The sequence below is a fragment of the Saccoglossus kowalevskii genome, chromosome 7 (genome assembly GCF_978046115.1).
Source record: "Saccoglossus kowalevskii chromosome 7, keSacKowa6.1, whole genome shotgun sequence".
Lineage (NCBI taxonomy): Eukaryota > Metazoa > Hemichordata > Enteropneusta > Harrimaniidae > Saccoglossus > Saccoglossus kowalevskii.
In genome coordinates, this window is record NC_140647.1 from 25,141,948 (window position 1) to 25,159,977 (window position 18,030).

Consider the following 18,030-nt stretch of genomic DNA (forward strand, 5'->3'; position numbering starts at 1 on the left):
TTACTACCTTCTACTTTTAATGACCAACCTCCAATAATAAAGTTTTTTTTTTATGGCCGATTAAAATATGATAATTTTCATTTGACAATTTTTCACTCATAAGAAAGATAAAACCGAAATTAGAAACGTGTTGCAGATAAATCACGTACAAAATCAAAAATATACAGGATTGAAACTTGGTGCACATTTTTACCAATAAATGTTCTACAAATTGATTGTGGTCGTATATTTCTACTGCATTTGTGAGAAAAGTTGTTTTCTGACAAAATGGATTGTTTTTAAATCACTTTTTTGAATATCTTCAAATCCAGGTTCATTAAGTTCTCAGAGAAAATGAAGGAGTGAATCTTCATTTAGACTTATATTACAACAATAGCGTACATGTCAACGGTGCTTATTGTATTAAATCTGACCTTGGTAGCCCGTTGGTGGCACTGGGCACTGCAGTCCTTGTTTATAAACACGTTCACTCTTTACATATTGTATTTCCCACTAGAAGATAAAAACATAAACCTAGTTATCGCCCGGACAACGTAACTTAATTTCCATAATGTGTTACTTGATTTGGAAAAAAATAGTTCCAAGAAGATGGTATTTGGGTAGAAGAACGTAGATCCCTTTACTCTCTGAAGTATTGTGCATTTTCATTCGTTTCATTTAAATTGTTTTCAGTTTTGAGCGTTCATGAATATTGATTTTCGCAATATCGACAAATACAACTTTTATTCGTTAAAAACATGCATTTGCTAGTTTTCTCATATATCTAAATGTCTTTAGAGAGAAGGTGTGTAGTGTTCTACTGCTGTATTTTCATGACTTTTGTCATATTCTTGTCTTGTAATTAAAGCGGGCATCTTCAGTAGCGCCTAGCAACCACAAGTTTATTCACCATTCTGGTTACCTGACCTATCCCTCATAATCTATGTCTCATAATGATTCTTCAACTTTTCACCACAAGACTTTCTCGCCCAAATTTTCCTGCATTTTGGCGCCAACAGACAACATTTGAGTACATTTTCTATTTTTGCCCATAATATTTGGCTATTTTTCTCCCAATCTTCTGAAGGAGAGTGAATACTATAAATAGAACTAATTTATGACAAAAATAATGAACTGGTGGAAAAAAAATTAAATAGCATTACATCACCATAACGACAAATGGCCCATAAGTGTAGTGTTGCTGTTGATTTCAAATTCACTCGTAACCTCGAGCAACGCAATTAAACATATAATGTCACAATTCCCATAATCCTTGCGGTATACATGTGAATACAATGAATAAAAATATCTCTTAGCACTGTAAACCTGGGTATGTGTTTCATTATGTTGCCACCGTGTATTTATAAGGATTAGGATTTGGAACACTATATTAATCAGTATGTCTTGATCTGATCTGATCATCTACGGGTGTTTAGTATTTGGCGATCTTCATCTTGCGTTTATGCTTTCAATCAAAGAAATTATTAGAGTTTCCACAATTATTGAGCCAAGCCGTGCACAACCAGGAATTTTTCGAATTGAATCAAACTTCCTTTGCAGCTCTTCAACAAACTTATTTCGACTGTTGCCTAGATCTGTATCCCTGATTGCTTCGTACGGCCAGATAAAAGTTGGTTGGTTACTGAAATGTTTGTGGAACTTTCTCCTGTTGCCATGCACTAATGAGATTCCATCGTTGAGGGCATCTTTACACTGGATTGGTGGCACATCGCAGTGGTCTGTTCTTAGATTCCATTTACATGAAAGGACATATATTATATCTGGGAAAACAAAATATTGTTTAAAATAAGGCTTTTCAGGTTTGCAAATTGAGATTATTTAATATTTATAATACAAATCCGCATGAAAAAAAAGAGACGGGGTTTAAACCTGATTGCAGTATTTTCATGAATGTCTGTAGCTTTGACATGTATCAAAATAAGGATTTCAGGGAGTCCGAACTTTTTTTTTATTTTCGAGACTATTGTTTGATTTTAAATAGAGAATTTTTTTTTTTCATTTTTGGTGTAACCCTTCGATAAGTAAAATATAAGGATTGTGAACTGTCTTCTAATTTTAGTGCCATGTTTGCCAGCTGGTAGTATATACTTTCAATTTTTAAAACATGACATATCTTGGAAATAAAGTATTGTACAGGGAATGAGAAAAAAATGAATAATAAAAATAAAAAATCTCGGGGAGAGAAAGTAAAAAAAAGTGGTCACTATCACCACAATTAACTGGTATCAAATGATCACTACTTGGAACGTTCAAAATGGTTGACTCCAGATGTCACAAGAAATGCCAACACTTATTTTGCCAATGATAGTACTATAAATAGAGAACTTTTCATCGGATTACGGCAACAAACTAAATATTAAAAACGTCATGTAAAATATCAGTATCGCCTGCCACGTAGGTTTTTGATGCGCTTTGTTGTGCACATGTGTTACTCAAGTGGTTACCCACTTATAAACACTTCGAACAAGACAAGTTGTCGTCTACACATTCTCTGTCTTGAAAACAAACCTCCAAACTAAATAATGGACGATTTCATTTATTTATTAAAACGAGAAAGTTAAATAAATTACCTGGGTTAAAATGAAAGAAGATGTTCATAATATCTTGGTCCGCAAATGTTAAATTCGCTTTGTATTCGTTGTACACATCAAGCATGTTGTCCTCCCAATGTTTGTATCGCATTCGTGTCAGATTCATAAGCATTACACCAGCATTCAACCCAAGACTACCGTAGTATGGTATCTAGATAGAGAGTGAAATTAATGTCTATAATTAGAGTGTAGACTACCGTTGTGTGGTGATTAGATAGAGAATGCAATTAAATTCTCTTCTCAGCTACCGCAGTGTAGTATCTAAATATGGAATAGAAAAGAGTTTCTCCATGGCTACCGGAGTGTGGTATCTGAATAGGAATTGGAAAAGTGTCCCTCCTCGGCTTACGTGGTATGGTGGTTAAATAGGGAATGAAAAACAGTTTCTTCTAGGCACGATTACTAATTTTTTAGTAACCATGTTCTTCACTACCGTACTATGGTTACCGTATCTGATTAAAGAATGAAAAAGGGTCTTTTCTCGGCCACCTGGGTATGGTATGTATTCTGAATAGGGCTTTACAGCTACCGTAAGCATGCGGCATCTGAAGGGGAGTGGAAAAAAGGATTTTCTTGGCTATCATAGTATGTTATCTGAATATGAATTTGAAAAGAGCTTCTTCTCAGCTACCGTTGTATGGTATCTGAATAGGGAATGGAAAGAATTTCTTCCCTCTGAAGAGCACGTAAAACTAAATGATATAAATGTGACATATTACAATGTGTCCCCAATGACCGATCAACACGTGGCGTGTGAGGGCGCAAATCACAAACATTTGTATGCGTTCACCAGTTTAGAGGGTCTATAAATGATATACCTTTGAATATTTGCTGTACCAGTTTCCTTTTACTAGGTCCTCGCTCTCTCTAGCCATGGCGCCAAGTTGTGTTTCATTGAACTTTTTGAATGTGTCCCATAATAGTTTTGGCGAACGAAGAAATAGAACATCTGTATCTATGTAAATAACAGCATCGGTTTCGTTCAAAATGTTCTAGGAATTGAAAAAAAATAACTAATATGTTAGTTACTACATGCACACTGACTAAAAACGTTTATTTGTCAAATTTGTTGAACTAATTATTAGAGAATTAAAAGTTGTCTACTAGAACAATACCAACGTTTATACTGAATCGCCTAGCTCTAAACTTTCTGACAAAATGAAGTTTACTGTTTAAAATATGGCTTATGTTTTAAATACAGAACAATGCGGCACCAATAATTATCACACAGTAAGACAATTACTGACAACACGCAGCGACAGCGCAGGGGTGTTTGCATGGAAGAAATGGGACGGTTATCCCCTGGACAGATTGTTTGTACAAGGAAGACAGTATAAAAGAGCGCCACTTACCGGCAGAAATAAACGCTGAGTTGAGCATGTGCAAACATGTTCTTCCACTTGAGGGCGTCTTCTACATCGCGATATTCAACTGAATGTACACTGTACGTGATTCGACCACCAACAATATCTGGCCATCTATCGAGCTGTGTAAGATAGATCAGTATATGCATGTAAACCGTCTATCACGTTTGTTTCGAAGTAATTCCACAAAACGTTATCATATTTATAATGAAATAAAATTAATTAGCCAAACTGGTCCTGAATAAATGAGCTTTCCTCTTCATAATTCATAAAATGGAGACTCTCAGTTCCACAAAATGCTGAAAAACAGGGGGAGGGGATACATATATAATCCCATGTGAGTCTCCGGGATAGTGTGCACGCATTACCAAGTGACCGCATATGATATAACTGTCTTACCTCTTTTGTCAGATTAATCCGAAGATGATCTGTAAAAATATGTAAATGTATTCTTGTTTCGTTGTCAGTGAACAAAACTATTGATTTATAAAGCGTTAGAGCTTCCTCCAGCCTGCGTCCACAGACGACATTTGCGATGTACACGGTTTCTTGGCTTCTCTTGTGAAGTCTAATCTTTTCTACTCGAACGGTTTTAACCACTGCATCCCGATGTATCGGCAATTCAGACATGTTCGCACTGCTCGTCTTTCGCAAGTACAAAGTTCCGTAATAGGGGGACTGTGGTGAGTACAGATCACGATGGCAATACAGTGATAGAATGATCGTTACCAGCCAACTCAAGGCGCAACAACCAACAAAAGAGTACAAAACGCATCGTATCCACTGCACCATTTCAACATTCCAACGCTAATCACAAAATAATTGTCAATCTAATATGACCCTTCAAAAGCTATATAATTATCGCCAGTACTATTCATGTAAGTCGATATACGTAGAAACTATTCACGCATATTTGGATTCTGACTTCAAAGTATGGCAGTGATATAGTCCCAAATAATATATACAAATTTCGGTGACAATATATTAACCCCGGCCGTTGCCATGGTATCGTTAAAATAATACCGATTCGCTCTGGAATAAATCATGCAATAAATTGGTCTGGGATGAGACAGGTGTTATTAATGACGTTATGTAAATTAATTATATAATTAGCTTAGGTTATTCGATATGAGGCAGGTAAGGACTGCGACGACGGGTGCTACTAGTATACGGTCGCGAGTTACTAAGTGTACACAACATAACTATCAATGTTAAGATATCGCCAGTTTAAAGCATCGTGTTCGATAAAGGGTCTCGTACGACGTGTACATCACATGAGATGTGTCACAAATACCACTAAAATATGTATGCTAGGGTTTCAACTTGATTAAAATAAGATCCTAGTTTTGGCTTTTTTTATTTTATTTTATTTTATTTTATTTTATTTTATTTTATTTTATTTTATTTTATTTTATTTTATTTTATTTTATTTTATTTTATTTTATTTTATTTTATTTTTCATTTTACTTTATTTATTATTTTATTTTATTTCATTTCATTTCATTTCATTTTATTTTATTTTATTTTATTTTATTTTATTTTATTACAGATAGCCCGTGGATGTGGTTTATGGTTAAATTATAATGGCGGCTGAAAAACGTCTGACCAATCACAGCAACAGTGAATTTGACGTCACTGTAGTATATGACTACATTATATGCAGGATTATATATTAATGTAATTTCGAAAGCGTCGTCCAATCACCAACCAATTTCTCGCATAGAGGGCGGTATATGTTGTCATCATTTTAATCCTTAAAGAACGAAGCTCCCGAAAATAAATTACATATTTGGAGATTAGTTTGTGTCAGTTGATTTTTTTGATGATAATGTTGGTGCGTTTGGTGTATTTTTGTATACACTGAAGTTCGACGCTATAAACGGTTATTTGACATTCATAAAACATTTACCCCGAATGTCCTTTACATTTAAATCAGCATAAGAAGTTTTTCATTGGTTAGTCAGGTCCTTTAGCTGAATGTATTTCTATTCTTTATCATCTGCCAAATTATTTTTATCCGTTATTTGTAATTTGTAAAAGGTTTATAGCTACTTTATATGAATTTACCGTGTAATTGTGCCAATCCGAGATTAAAATGATTTTAAGAACTATTTTAATAAAATTAATATACATGTACATGTGTAACTCTCACACAAACAGGTCGATTACTGTTTTGTAAAGTGGTATTCATAGTAAATTACATGGAGATTTCAGCATTACCTTTTAAAACAAAATAATCAGTTACATCAATTATGTATGTACAGTTTTGACAAAACTAAAAAAAACTAATTTAAGTGTTTTTGTATTGCTGTAGAGTTCCGAAATGTGTGAAGCATGGGCCATCGTCCGAATCTCACAGTTTCGCTAAAGCCGGTCATTCATAACCGGCCCGAATAAATGGTCCTTGGCTGGCGAAGATGATCATGGGCCGTCTTATTATAAACAAGTGAAAAAAAAACTTCATACTCTATTTTTTCTAACAGTTTTCAAAGACCAGTGCGACTTCTGTTCCCGCTGCATTGTAAAGTCATTGTATTGTCGCTGCCCTGTCATTGTGACAACTAATTTCTTATGCTAGTAAAAACAAAGTAATTTAAAAAGGTTGTCGACTGGGTGCAGGAGAAAGTGCTATAGATTTGATTAGAATCAATATTGACTTTACGTTACTATAGAAATGATATATTTTAAAGGCTTTTGATTCTGATAACTTTTGTAACTTTCCGACTCCGGATTGGAAATTAAGGTAAACTCGCGAGGTGAACAAGGAAGATGATCTTTGCTGTGAGGGCGCCATTATACCAACTTGAATTTTGTTACTGACTTAGGGGGTCATGATATATTCGCCCACAACATTTATTTATTGGAGTGTGTTGTGAAGTGTGGTACTGGCATGCGATGTATTCTCAGAATAAATAATAAAACATGTTATAACACTTGTTATAAATGGCAACTATCACAGGTCAGTACTTTTTTTGAAATCTCGAATGGTAGATAATTGAGTCTCGTACTGTTGAACCTACACCGATATTTAGTAATGCCCAAAATCATATGATTTATTCCCTTGTAGACTAGGTATAGGCCAACAACTATAATGGGTTCACAGAGAGTATTCTATTTTTTTCAGATATCACCAAAGCAGGTATTCGTCAAAAAGTTTGGGATTATTTAGAAAGTAATAACATTGCATGTTTTCCCAGACCAGTTCATCACAGAATACCCAATTTTAAGGTGAGTATACCCAGTACTCAAATTTGTTATTTGTATCACAGTTCCTATGTCAGCAAGGCACTATTCTCTCAAAACAAGGAGACATTCTCCCAAATACATGCGTTATCCATTACAGTGTTTTATTTTTGATAAATCTAGTCAAATAAATTTTGAACAAATTAAAATATACCCCCAGTAGGGAAGAATAATATCTAATAATAAGTGAGCCAAACAATTTATGGGAATTTTTTTTCTAAACACTGATAACACTCCCTCAAAATAAATGTAGTGTGCACAGTTAAGGACTGTTCTACATGTGCACAATCCTCATAAATTGTACTTTTTTTGGTTGTAAACTTTCAAAGACAAAATATCCGACCAAGATATATTTATCCTGATCATAATGTAACATTCAATTATCCTGTTTTGCGGTTAGCCTGTTCCATGGCGAGTCCTGTCTGTATATGTCGCTCTATTTATGCCTACATATGATGCTAGTAATATCTTGTTATAAGGGGATAACTGTTTAGGGTAAAGAAACACTACAGCTGACATCTCAGCCTTTTTTCTTCACCAGCTCAAGAGTCTTTTTTTTCTGTATAATATTTTTGTGTATTACTCTTGGTATAGATTTATGAAAACTTCATGCATGTTTGAAATTATGCTCACCCAGTAGTCAAAAGGCATCTGTGACTGACAATGTTTACATTGATGGCATTTTCATTCAACTAGTCAAATTTATAGTCAACATCTGACTGCAGTATGTGATATAGGAATAATCTGTATTAGAAGTTGCACTCATTCTTTTTGAACAATTGAGAACTAAAAATTCACCATTTCTCGATTTCTCGTATGTGTAGATGCTCTAATAGGAGCCATGTCCCCTCTGTTGCATTGTACCATTTCAATAGAAGCTGTTGCTTCTAATACAAATTACAGTACTAGCATTGCCACCAGGCATTACTGGGTGCTACAAACCTTAGTGAACACATTCTTAGCTTAATATTATCATTACACAGGTACCGGTAGTTGAGAAAAAAATACCAAAACTGTGTAGCGTATTGTATTCACCATAAAAAAAGTTAGACCACTGTGAAAACGAGTATTTCACATTTATATTTACTACTAACCTGAATCTATATTTCTGTCTAAAACATCAAATATTGATATGCACATATTTTATATTTGGTTTGTAATATAACTGTAGGGGGCAGCTGCAGCTAATGAAAGAGTGAAAGACATTGATGCTTTCCAGAAAGCAAGGACTGTGAAAGTAAACCCTGACAAAGCCCAAGAACATGCTAGATTTCTCACACTTGAAGTAAGTAGCGTTCATAATTAGGCTCATAGTATATCAAATAGAATTGAGAATATTTATATGCACTGTTACCGTGTATGCAAATTAGCCCATGTTGGGACATAAATACAACCAATATACACGTTACAGTTACTCATGTAAACTTGAACCCAGACTATTTCCAAGCCATGTCTGAACGATGGCGACACTTAAAAATGTTTTTTATTGCAATCATTATGCCGCCCCCATGCTTTTCTTTGCATTAGCAGTGATTGTACTTCCACAATCTAGTCCAAAAATATTATATCCACACTCCTGGTAGCAGATTTCATCATCATGCCATGTTTCCGAAATGGCAATGAAATCGTAGTTGCATGCCCTCAGCAAAACTAAAGCTGAAAATCTGTCAGCTTACCTTTAATGCTAGTACAATTTTGATAAAAAAGTTGGAAAGTAGAAGAACTGTTTGACTGCAAAGGACCTGCATGGCTGGAAACATCTCCAACTAAAATAAGTATCAATAGCGTCATGTGAGCTATGCCACAACCACAACTTTAACTTGACTGAATCCACTGCCATTTGTGTTGATTGGGCGGTACATAGAGTATCATGAATGCAGTGCTAGCCATCGCTTTAAGTTAAAATCAGTATTTTGCGGCAAAGAGTTGATAGACCAATAGTAAAAGCTTCTATAATAAACATCATTGTACAATGAAATAAACCTGGTACTGAGTAAAATCGCAAAAATGTGAAGAGCGAGAAGGACGTGTTCACTTGCCATTGTCCCCATACATCTAATAAACTTTGTTAGTATGCAAAAACAACCATGTATTCATAAACGTATGCAGAGTGAATGTGTGTGTGAATTAACATGACAAAAATCAGCAGGAAGTTTAATTTCATTTAGTCATGAAACATCAACTGAGTTTTGTTGTGAAAATACAAAAAATTTACTTTTCACAAAAATAGGTAATAAATATTTCCACTGTTCAGCACCACAAAAACTATAAGTATATTTATCTATTAATATATTATAAATACATGTCTAAAAATAATGTTATATTTTTAAACTATAATTGTGTGTATGTTTAAAAAATTATTTGTGTCAGAATTTATAAAGCCATAAATGTTTTTCATATATAATATTTATAATTTTTTTTTCAAATTTCAAATGACAGTTGAAAACAACTTGAACAAAAACAATGTGTTTACAGAAAATGGCAGTGAATCTGTCAATGGTTGAAAAAAAAACTGCAAAGGATCATGGGTAATGCACATTATTAAATAGTTTCTATAGTCGATGACAGCCTATTCCTTGAATGAAATGTTAGGGTGCTGAACATTATATAAATATTCATTTTGATCATCGTAATAAATTATATAAATCTGCATTTCTTTGACAGTCACACAAAACTTTATTAGTACCGACTCCAAGATTGAGAAATGGTTTATTTAACAAGATTGTACCCCCTAAAGGTGCAAATAAAGACATGATTAGAACATGTTCAACATCACAGGTATGTCAAATTGTATTGAAGTAGCAAGTTCATTAAGAAAAAATAGTAAAAATTCGTAGTTTTAATCTGCATGTTGACACTTTTGTGTTCATGTGTGCAAATCTTGTTACCAAAATAACCTTCTGCAACTCAAGCCTCCTTTATGAATGCATGATTTGAACACTGCAGTTCATATGCTTATTAAATAGTTCATTTGCATAATTATCACTTATGAATGTATGACTTCAACACTGCAGTTCATATGCTTATTAAATGGTTCATTTGCATAATTATCACTTATGAATGTATGACTTCAACACTGCAGTTCATATGCATATTAAATAGTTCATTTGCATAATTATCCTTTATGAATGCATGATTTGAACACTGCAGTTCATATGCATATTAAATGGTTCATTTGCATAATTATCACTTATGAATGTATGACTTCAACACTGCAGTTCATATGCATATTAAATAGTTCATTTGCATAATTATCACTTATGAATGCATGATTTCAACACTGCAGTTCATATGCATATTAAATAGTTAATTTGCATAATTATCACTTATGAATATATGACTTCAACACTGCAGTTCATATGCATATTAAATGGTTCATTTGCATAATTATCCTTTATGAATGCATGACTTCAACACTGTAGTTCATATGCATATTAAATGGTTCATTTGCATAATTATCCCTTATGAATACATGATTTGAACACTGTAGTTCATATGCATATTAAATGGTTCATTTGCATAATTATCCCTTATGAATACATGATTTGAACACTGTAGTTCATATGCATATTAAATGGTTCATTTGCATAATTATCACTTATGAATATATGATTTGAACACTGTAGTTCATATGCATATTAAATGGTTCATTTGCATAATTATCACTTATGAATGCATGATTTGAACACTGTAGTTCATATGCATATTAACTGGTTCATTTGCATAATTATCCCGTATGAATATGATTTGAACACTGTAGTTCATATGCATATATGAATATATGATTTGAACACTGTAGTTCATATGCATATTAAATGGTTCATTTGCATAATTATCCCTTATGAATACATGATTTGAACACTGTAGTTCATATGCATATTAAATGGTTCATTTGCATAATTATCCCTTATGAATACATGATTTGAACACTGTAGTTCATATGCATATTAAATGGTTCATTTGCATAATTATCCCTTATGAATACATGATTTGAACACTGTAGTTCATATGCATATTAAATGGTTCATTTGCATAATTATCACTTATGAATATATGATTTGAACACTGTAGTTCATATGCATATTAAATGGTTCATTTGCATAATTATCCCTTATGAATACATGATTTGAACACTGTAGTTCATATGCACATTAAATGGTTCATTTGCATAATTATCCCTTATGAATACATGATTTGAACACTGTAGTTCATATGCATATTAAATGGTTCATTTGCATAATTATCCCTTATGAATGCATGATTTGAACACTGTAGTTCATATGTATATTAAATGGTTCATTTGCATAATTATCCCTTATGAATGCATGATTTGAACACTGTAGTTCATATGTATATTAAATGGTTCATTTGCATAATTATCACTTATGAATGCATGATTTGAACACTGTAGTTCATATGTATATTAAATGGTTCATTTGCATAATTATCCCTTATGAATATGATTTGAACACTGTAGTTCATATGCATATTAAATGGTTCATTTGTATAATTATCACTTATGAATGCATGATTTGAACACTGTAGTTCATATGCATATTAAATGGTTCATTTGTATAATTATCACTTATGAATGCATGATTTGAACACTGTAGTTCATATGTATATTAAATGGTTCATTTGCATAATTATCACTTATGAATATATGATTTGAACACTGTAGTTCATATGCATATTAAATGGTTCATTTGTATAATTATCACTTATGAATGCATGATTTGAACACTGTAGTTCATATGTATATTAAATGGTTTATTTGTATAATTATCACTTATGAATGCATGATTTGAACACTGTAGTTCATATGTATATTAAATGGTTCATTTGCATAATTATCCCTTATGAATGCATGATTTGAACACTGTAGTTCATATGTATATTAAATGGTTCATTTGCATAATTATCACTTATGAATGCATGATTTGAACACTGTAGTTCATATGTATATTAAATGGTTCATTTGCATAATTATCCCTTATGAATATGATTTGAACACTGTAGTTCATATGCATATTAAATGGTTCATTTGTATAATTATCACTTATGAATGCATGATTTGAACACTGTAGTTCATATGCATATTAAATGGTTCATTTGTATAATTATCACTTATGAATGCATGATTTGAACACTGTAGTTCATATGCATATTAACTGGTTCATTTGCATAATTATCCCGTATGAATATGATTTGAACACTGTAGTTCATATGCATATATGAATATATGATTTGAACACTGTAGTTCATATGCATATTAAATGGTTCATTTGCATAATTATCCCTTATGAATACATGATTTGAACACTGTAGTTCATATGCATATTAAATGGTTCATTTGCATAATTATCCCTTATGAATACATGATTTGAACACTGTAGTTCATATGCATATTAAATGGTTCATTTGCATAATTATCCCTTATGAATACATGATTTGAACACTGTAGTTCATATGCATATTAAATGGTTCATTTGCATAATTATCACTTATGAATATATGATTTGAACACTGTAGTTCATATGCATATTAAATGGTTCATTTGCATAATTATCCCTTATGAATACATGATTTGAACACTGTAGTTCATATGCACATTAAATGGTTCATTTGCATAATTATCCCTTATGAATACATGATTTGAACACTGTAGTTCATATGCATATTAAATGGTTCATTTGCATAATTATCACTTATGAATATATGATTTGAACACTGTAGTTCATATGCATATTAAATGGTTCATTTGTATAATTATCACTTATGAATGCATGATTTGAACACTGTAGTTCATATGCATATTAAATGGTTCATTTGTATAATTATCACTTATGAATGCATGATTTGAACACTGTAGTTCATATGTATATTAAATGGTTCATTTGCATAATTATCACTTATGAATATATGATTTGAACACTGTAGTTCATATGCATATTAAATGGTTCATTTGTATAATTATCACTTATGAATGCATGATTTGAACACTGTAGTTCATATGTATATTAAATGGTTCATTTGTATAATTATCACTTATGAATGCATGATTTGAACACTGTAGTTCATATGTATATTAAATGGTTCATTTGCATAATTATCCCTTATGAATGCATGATTTGAACACTGTAGTTCATATGTATATTAAATGGTTCATTTGCATAATTATCACTTATGAATGCATGATTTGAACACTGTAGTTCATATGTATATTAAATGGTTCATTTGCATAATTATCCCTTATGAATATGATTTGAACACTAGTTCATATGCATATTAAATGGTTCATTTGTATAATTATCACTTATGAATGCATGATTTGAACACTGTAGTTCATATGCATATTAAATGGTTCATTTGTATAATTATCACTTATGAATGCATGATTTGAACACTGTAGTTCATATGTATATTAAATGGTTCATTTGCATAATTATCACTTATGAATATATGATTTGAACACTGTAGTTCATATGCATATTAAATGGTTCATTTGTATAATTATCACTTATGAATGCATGATTTGAACACTGTAGTTCATATGTATATTAAATGGTTCATTTGTATAATTATCACTTATGAATGCATGATTTGAACACTGTAGTTCATATGTATATTAAATGGTTCATTTGCATAATTATCCCTTATGAATGCATGATTTGAACACTGTAGTTCATATGTATATTAAATGGTTCATTTGCATAATTATCACTTATGAATGCATGATTTGAACACTGTAGTTCATATGTATATTAAATGGTTCATTTGTATAATTATCACTTATGAATGCATGATTTGAACACTGTAGTTCATATGTATATTAAATGGTTCATTTGCATAATTATCACTTATGAATTCATGATTTGAACACTGTAGTTCATATGTATATTAAATGGTTCATTTGTATAATTATCACTTATGAATGCATGATTTGAACACTGTAGTTCATATGCATATTAAATGGTTCATTTGCATAATTATCCCTTATGAATATGATTTGAACACTGCAGTTTATATGCATATTTAGAGGTTGATTTGCGTAATATTGATAATAACTGGCTTAGTAAAATTGATAGTCTAATGAAATAAATGGTCTGGGGGCAATTTTACACTTATATTTTATTGGAATGTGTCTCAAAATGTTTGTTTTTAAAATTACTTCTGTGTATTTATGTGCTATTTAAGATATTTTGTGTATGAGCATTTTATACTCTTTTCTGTCATATTCATTGATATCAATCTTAGTTTGGAACCAAATTAACAAAATCTTACATGTCATCTTGGTTTAGATTAATCTTTGTGGATAATGAAAAAAAAGGATGTGGGGTCAACTTGACAGCAATCTTCAGTGATGAATTTCCAGAAATTAACCATGTGATACGGGTACTTGATATCTGGGATTAAGGTCTTTATTGATGATGACTAGAAAGTTTTTTTTTCAGATTCATTAATGATACATTTTTGTTTTTCATTATATAACAACTACATGTGAACATATACTGGTACTAGTCTATTCTTAGAAAAGTTTGACAGAATAATCAACTTTGTTAGAAAACGTAATCCTACTGATAATTAAAAGAATTCCTTTTTCAAACCTATTTAACCCAAAGGGTGTGAAGAACTACAGTGTTCCTATTGGGCTAGATGACCACATCACGGTTGACCTTGTCATTATTGGCTCAGTGGCTGTGTCCCCACAAGGTTAGTATTATGTAATTGCATTGATTTATTTTTGAGAACAGGTCAAGTCAACAGGTCAGTATAAACAGATTAATTGATATGAAATATTGTATAGACAATATACCGGTACATTACATTACATGCCGTGTACCATATCCATCCACAATATTTTTGTCAGATTTTCAGTCTCAACACTATCCAAGTTCCTGTTACTAAGTGTGTCTCTGTTGCTCAGTGCATCTCCGTTGCTAAGTGTGTCCCTGTTGCTAAGTGTGTCTAGTGCTATAAGTGTGTCTGTTGCTAAGTGTGTCCCTGCTTGTGTTGAAAGTTACATTTGACAAATTTATTTCTGAATTGATGAATGTACTCGAAAATTTCAAATGCTGAAGTTGAAATAACATAGAGGGTCATGAATGCAACTTTATCAGTCACTATCTGACATCCGAAAAAAATATACAAACAAAATATACTGGTGAGTCTCTGCTTTTGTTTGTTTCATTTGCATATCTGTATGTCTGACACAACTTTCTGTTATTGAGTAGTTTATGTTCTTCAAAATACGAGGTCTCTAACAAAAAATAATGTATTAACACCAAATTTGCACAGCTTTGAGGTGACATTTAGAGAAACTTAAATCCAGGGAATCTATAAATTTCGGTGATTATTTTTCAACGAGTGATAGTTTTGGTGGGGCAATGCAATTTTGGAATTCAGCATGTTACATTATAAAAACTCTGTGCATTAATTCAACTGCTGCCTGCTGCATTTCAGCTCCATTCAATTTAACAGACTACTGAACTAATAGGAAACATAAAACATGAGCTTTCTGGGCACAAGCATAATTCTGTAACTTATTTATTTTCTGAAAATCACATATAAAAACTGTGCATGGCGTATTCTGAATCACCTATTACCCAGTACCTATTTTGATCATAGAAACCCATCTTTAATTTACATATCAAAGGGCATGTGCTATTCATAGAGCAAATAATGGGATGGAAGAAATATTCCTGTTTGGGATGAGAATGTCTATTCCTTATGTTTTTTTAGAACTGAAACTTAAGAATTATTATGTGATCTGCGATGACCAAAACAATTAAGTTCAGGATTTTAAACTAATTAATTAGCCATCCATGTGTTTTTGTAATGATAGGTTATCGCATTGGCAAAGGTGAAGGATATGCCGACATGGAGTTTGCTATGATGACAACAATGGGAGCTGTCACTAAAGATACCGTTGTCATAACAACAGTACATGACTGCCAAGTGATGGAGATACCGGCTGAGCTGTTTGGAACTCATGACCTGAAAGTTGATTACATTTTGACCCCAACGAAAACCTTAAAATGCCATGGTGATTTACCCAAACCTACTGGAATAAATTGGTCTATATTAACAAAACAAAAACTGACAGAAATACCAATCCTGAAAAACTTGAGATACAGAGAGCAGAAAGCAGGAAAAGATGTCTCTCTAAAGGATGAATTAGAATGAAGAATCTTAGTGTTTTTCTATTCTGACAATAAAGTGACTACTTGTGAGCAATTCATTTTTCCCTGCATTTTCAAACATTTACAAGAACAAAAATTTAGCTAAAATCACTGTACTCCTTTGTCTTAAAGTGTGGGAGTTGTCACCTGCAACAAGCTGCCATAGAATGTTAACAAACAAGGGTCTACCCATGAGCCTTTGCATTATTAGCATGTGTTGTTATTGTCGCTTAGGACTCAATTCCCACGGGTACATAGGTGACAACCCCTCCACTTTAAGGTAGAAGTCTACTCATGATTTCAAATACCTATTATTTATAAATTTTTTAATAAAAATTTGTTGAGCAAATGGTTGTATTTTAGTTGATAGTGGCCATTTTGGTAGTATTATTAGCGCTTTTACCTTAGGTTCCTATGGCAGAGATATTATGCCATATCTCATGGTATCGTATGGGGTACTTTTTGTTTTCCTGAATTTTTCCACAAATCTGGGTTTTAAAAAGTGTAGAAAAATGCAATTTTTGTTTAACATTGCGCTCTATGGAATTGTTCTAAAAATAGCTATTTTTGAAAAATACGTCACTGTAACACCCAAATAAATGCTATTTTATGGTGCCATGTGCCAATAGCTCCACGATTTTTCATAATAAACCAATGGACATTGTATGTGATTTATGACCAACTTTCTCAAAAATGAGTATGGTAGGCTTCTACCTTAAGGAGCCCAGTGAAATCACCTCTGCTACAATATACTGTAAAATACTTTATTTTAGCTGGAATTAATTTTCGTTGAAAAGACATTTTTGATGTTTTGTATGGAATTTATTTTCACTGAATTTTGATTAGTTGAATGTAAAATATAGGGAAAAAGATGTATTCACTGGATTTTATTTTTCATGAATCATTCCTTCAATGAAAATTAATTCCAAGCGAAAATAAAGTATTTTACAGTACATTTTGTATTGTGATTTTTCACGCCGGTGAAATTCATTATCTTATTTATTGCAGCACAATACATCTAGCTAAAAAAAAAATAAAAAAAAAATTTCTGGTGTTTTTTCGCCAAATAATTAAAAAAAATAAGTCAGAAGACAAAAAAACATTATTGGTTTAAGATTTCAGATTAACATGGAGCAATTTTTTACGTTTATTTATTTCAGTTATAATTGATGAAGTAACAAATATAAAAATAAAATATGTAAATTAATCAATTTGCATATATTTAAATATCACCTACCTAAGATATTTGAAAAAGTTGGCAGTTGAAACATTTTGCTCTTGTCAAAGTCTGTATATTTTTAATTTATTTTAATTTCCTATTGAAATAATTTTAATTTAATGCAATATAATGTCAACATGGTAGTATCTCATTACATACGACGTCACGTCTTTCACTCAATTTCTAACATCATTATAACCATTGCTGACAAATCACATTGACATATCATATATCCAGCAATAATATTTGCTATGTTAATGATGGAGTGATTTGAACTACTGGGAGGGACGGTGGTTCAATAAATGACTCGCATGTTCCAAACGTGTTTGTGAGTAAACTGAATACAGTCGAACTCGAACTCTGCCTGTCATTATCGCCGAAGTGTGAAGTGGTCAATGACAGAAGTTTACAACAAAAAAAAGAAATTATAT

At 32.1% G+C, this 18,030-nt stretch overlaps 2 protein-coding genes across 2 annotated transcripts; one reads left to right on the plus strand and one right to left on the minus strand.

Moving 5' to 3' along the window:
- Positions 1-1,428: 1,428 nt before the first annotated feature.
- LOC102803288 (glucoside xylosyltransferase 2-like) lies at positions 1,429-4,585 on the minus strand. The gene is made up of 4 exons (XM_085501878.1): positions 4,355-4,585; positions 3,410-3,583; positions 2,571-2,742; positions 1,429-1,760 (listed from the first exon to the last, which is right to left on the minus strand). The coding sequence occupies exons 1-4, from the start codon at positions 4,583-4,585 to the stop codon at positions 1,429-1,431; spliced, it is 909 nt and encodes a 302-aa protein (XP_085358004.1).
- Positions 4,586-6,785: 2,200 nt separating this feature from the next.
- Positions 6,786-17,753, plus strand: LOC102803177 (methenyltetrahydrofolate synthase domain-containing protein-like). Its single transcript, XM_085501712.1, has 6 exons — positions 6,786-6,914; positions 7,080-7,183; positions 8,370-8,483; positions 9,863-9,976; positions 14,821-14,911; positions 16,044-17,753. Exons 1-6 carry the CDS (start codon positions 6,899-6,901, stop codon positions 16,382-16,384), a joined length of 780 nt encoding a protein of 259 aa, XP_085357838.1. The 5' UTR covers positions 6,786-6,898; the 3' UTR covers positions 16,385-17,753.
- The last annotated feature ends 277 nt before the right edge of the window (positions 17,754-18,030 follow it).

Coding starts and splice junctions, on each gene's coding strand:
- LOC102803288 (XM_085501878.1), bottom strand. CDS start 4,585: ATGTCTGAATTGCCGATACATCGGGATGCAGTGGTTAAAACCGTTCGA. Junction 3,584..4,354: donor GGATTAATCTGACAAAAGAG/GTAAGACAGTTA, acceptor TTCAATTCCTAG/AACATTTTGAACGAAACCGA. Junction 1,761..2,570: donor CTTCTTTCATTTTAACCCAG/GTAATTTATTTA, acceptor TTGTTTTCCCAG/ATATAATATATGTCCTTTCA.
- LOC102803177 (XM_085501712.1), top strand. Junction 7,184..8,369: donor ACAGAATACCCAATTTTAAG/GTGAGTATACCC, acceptor ATATAACTGTAG/GGGGCAGCTGCAGCTAATGA. Junction 8,484..9,862: donor CTAGATTTCTCACACTTGAA/GTAAGTAGCGTT, acceptor TTTCTTTGACAG/TCACACAAAACTTTATTAGT.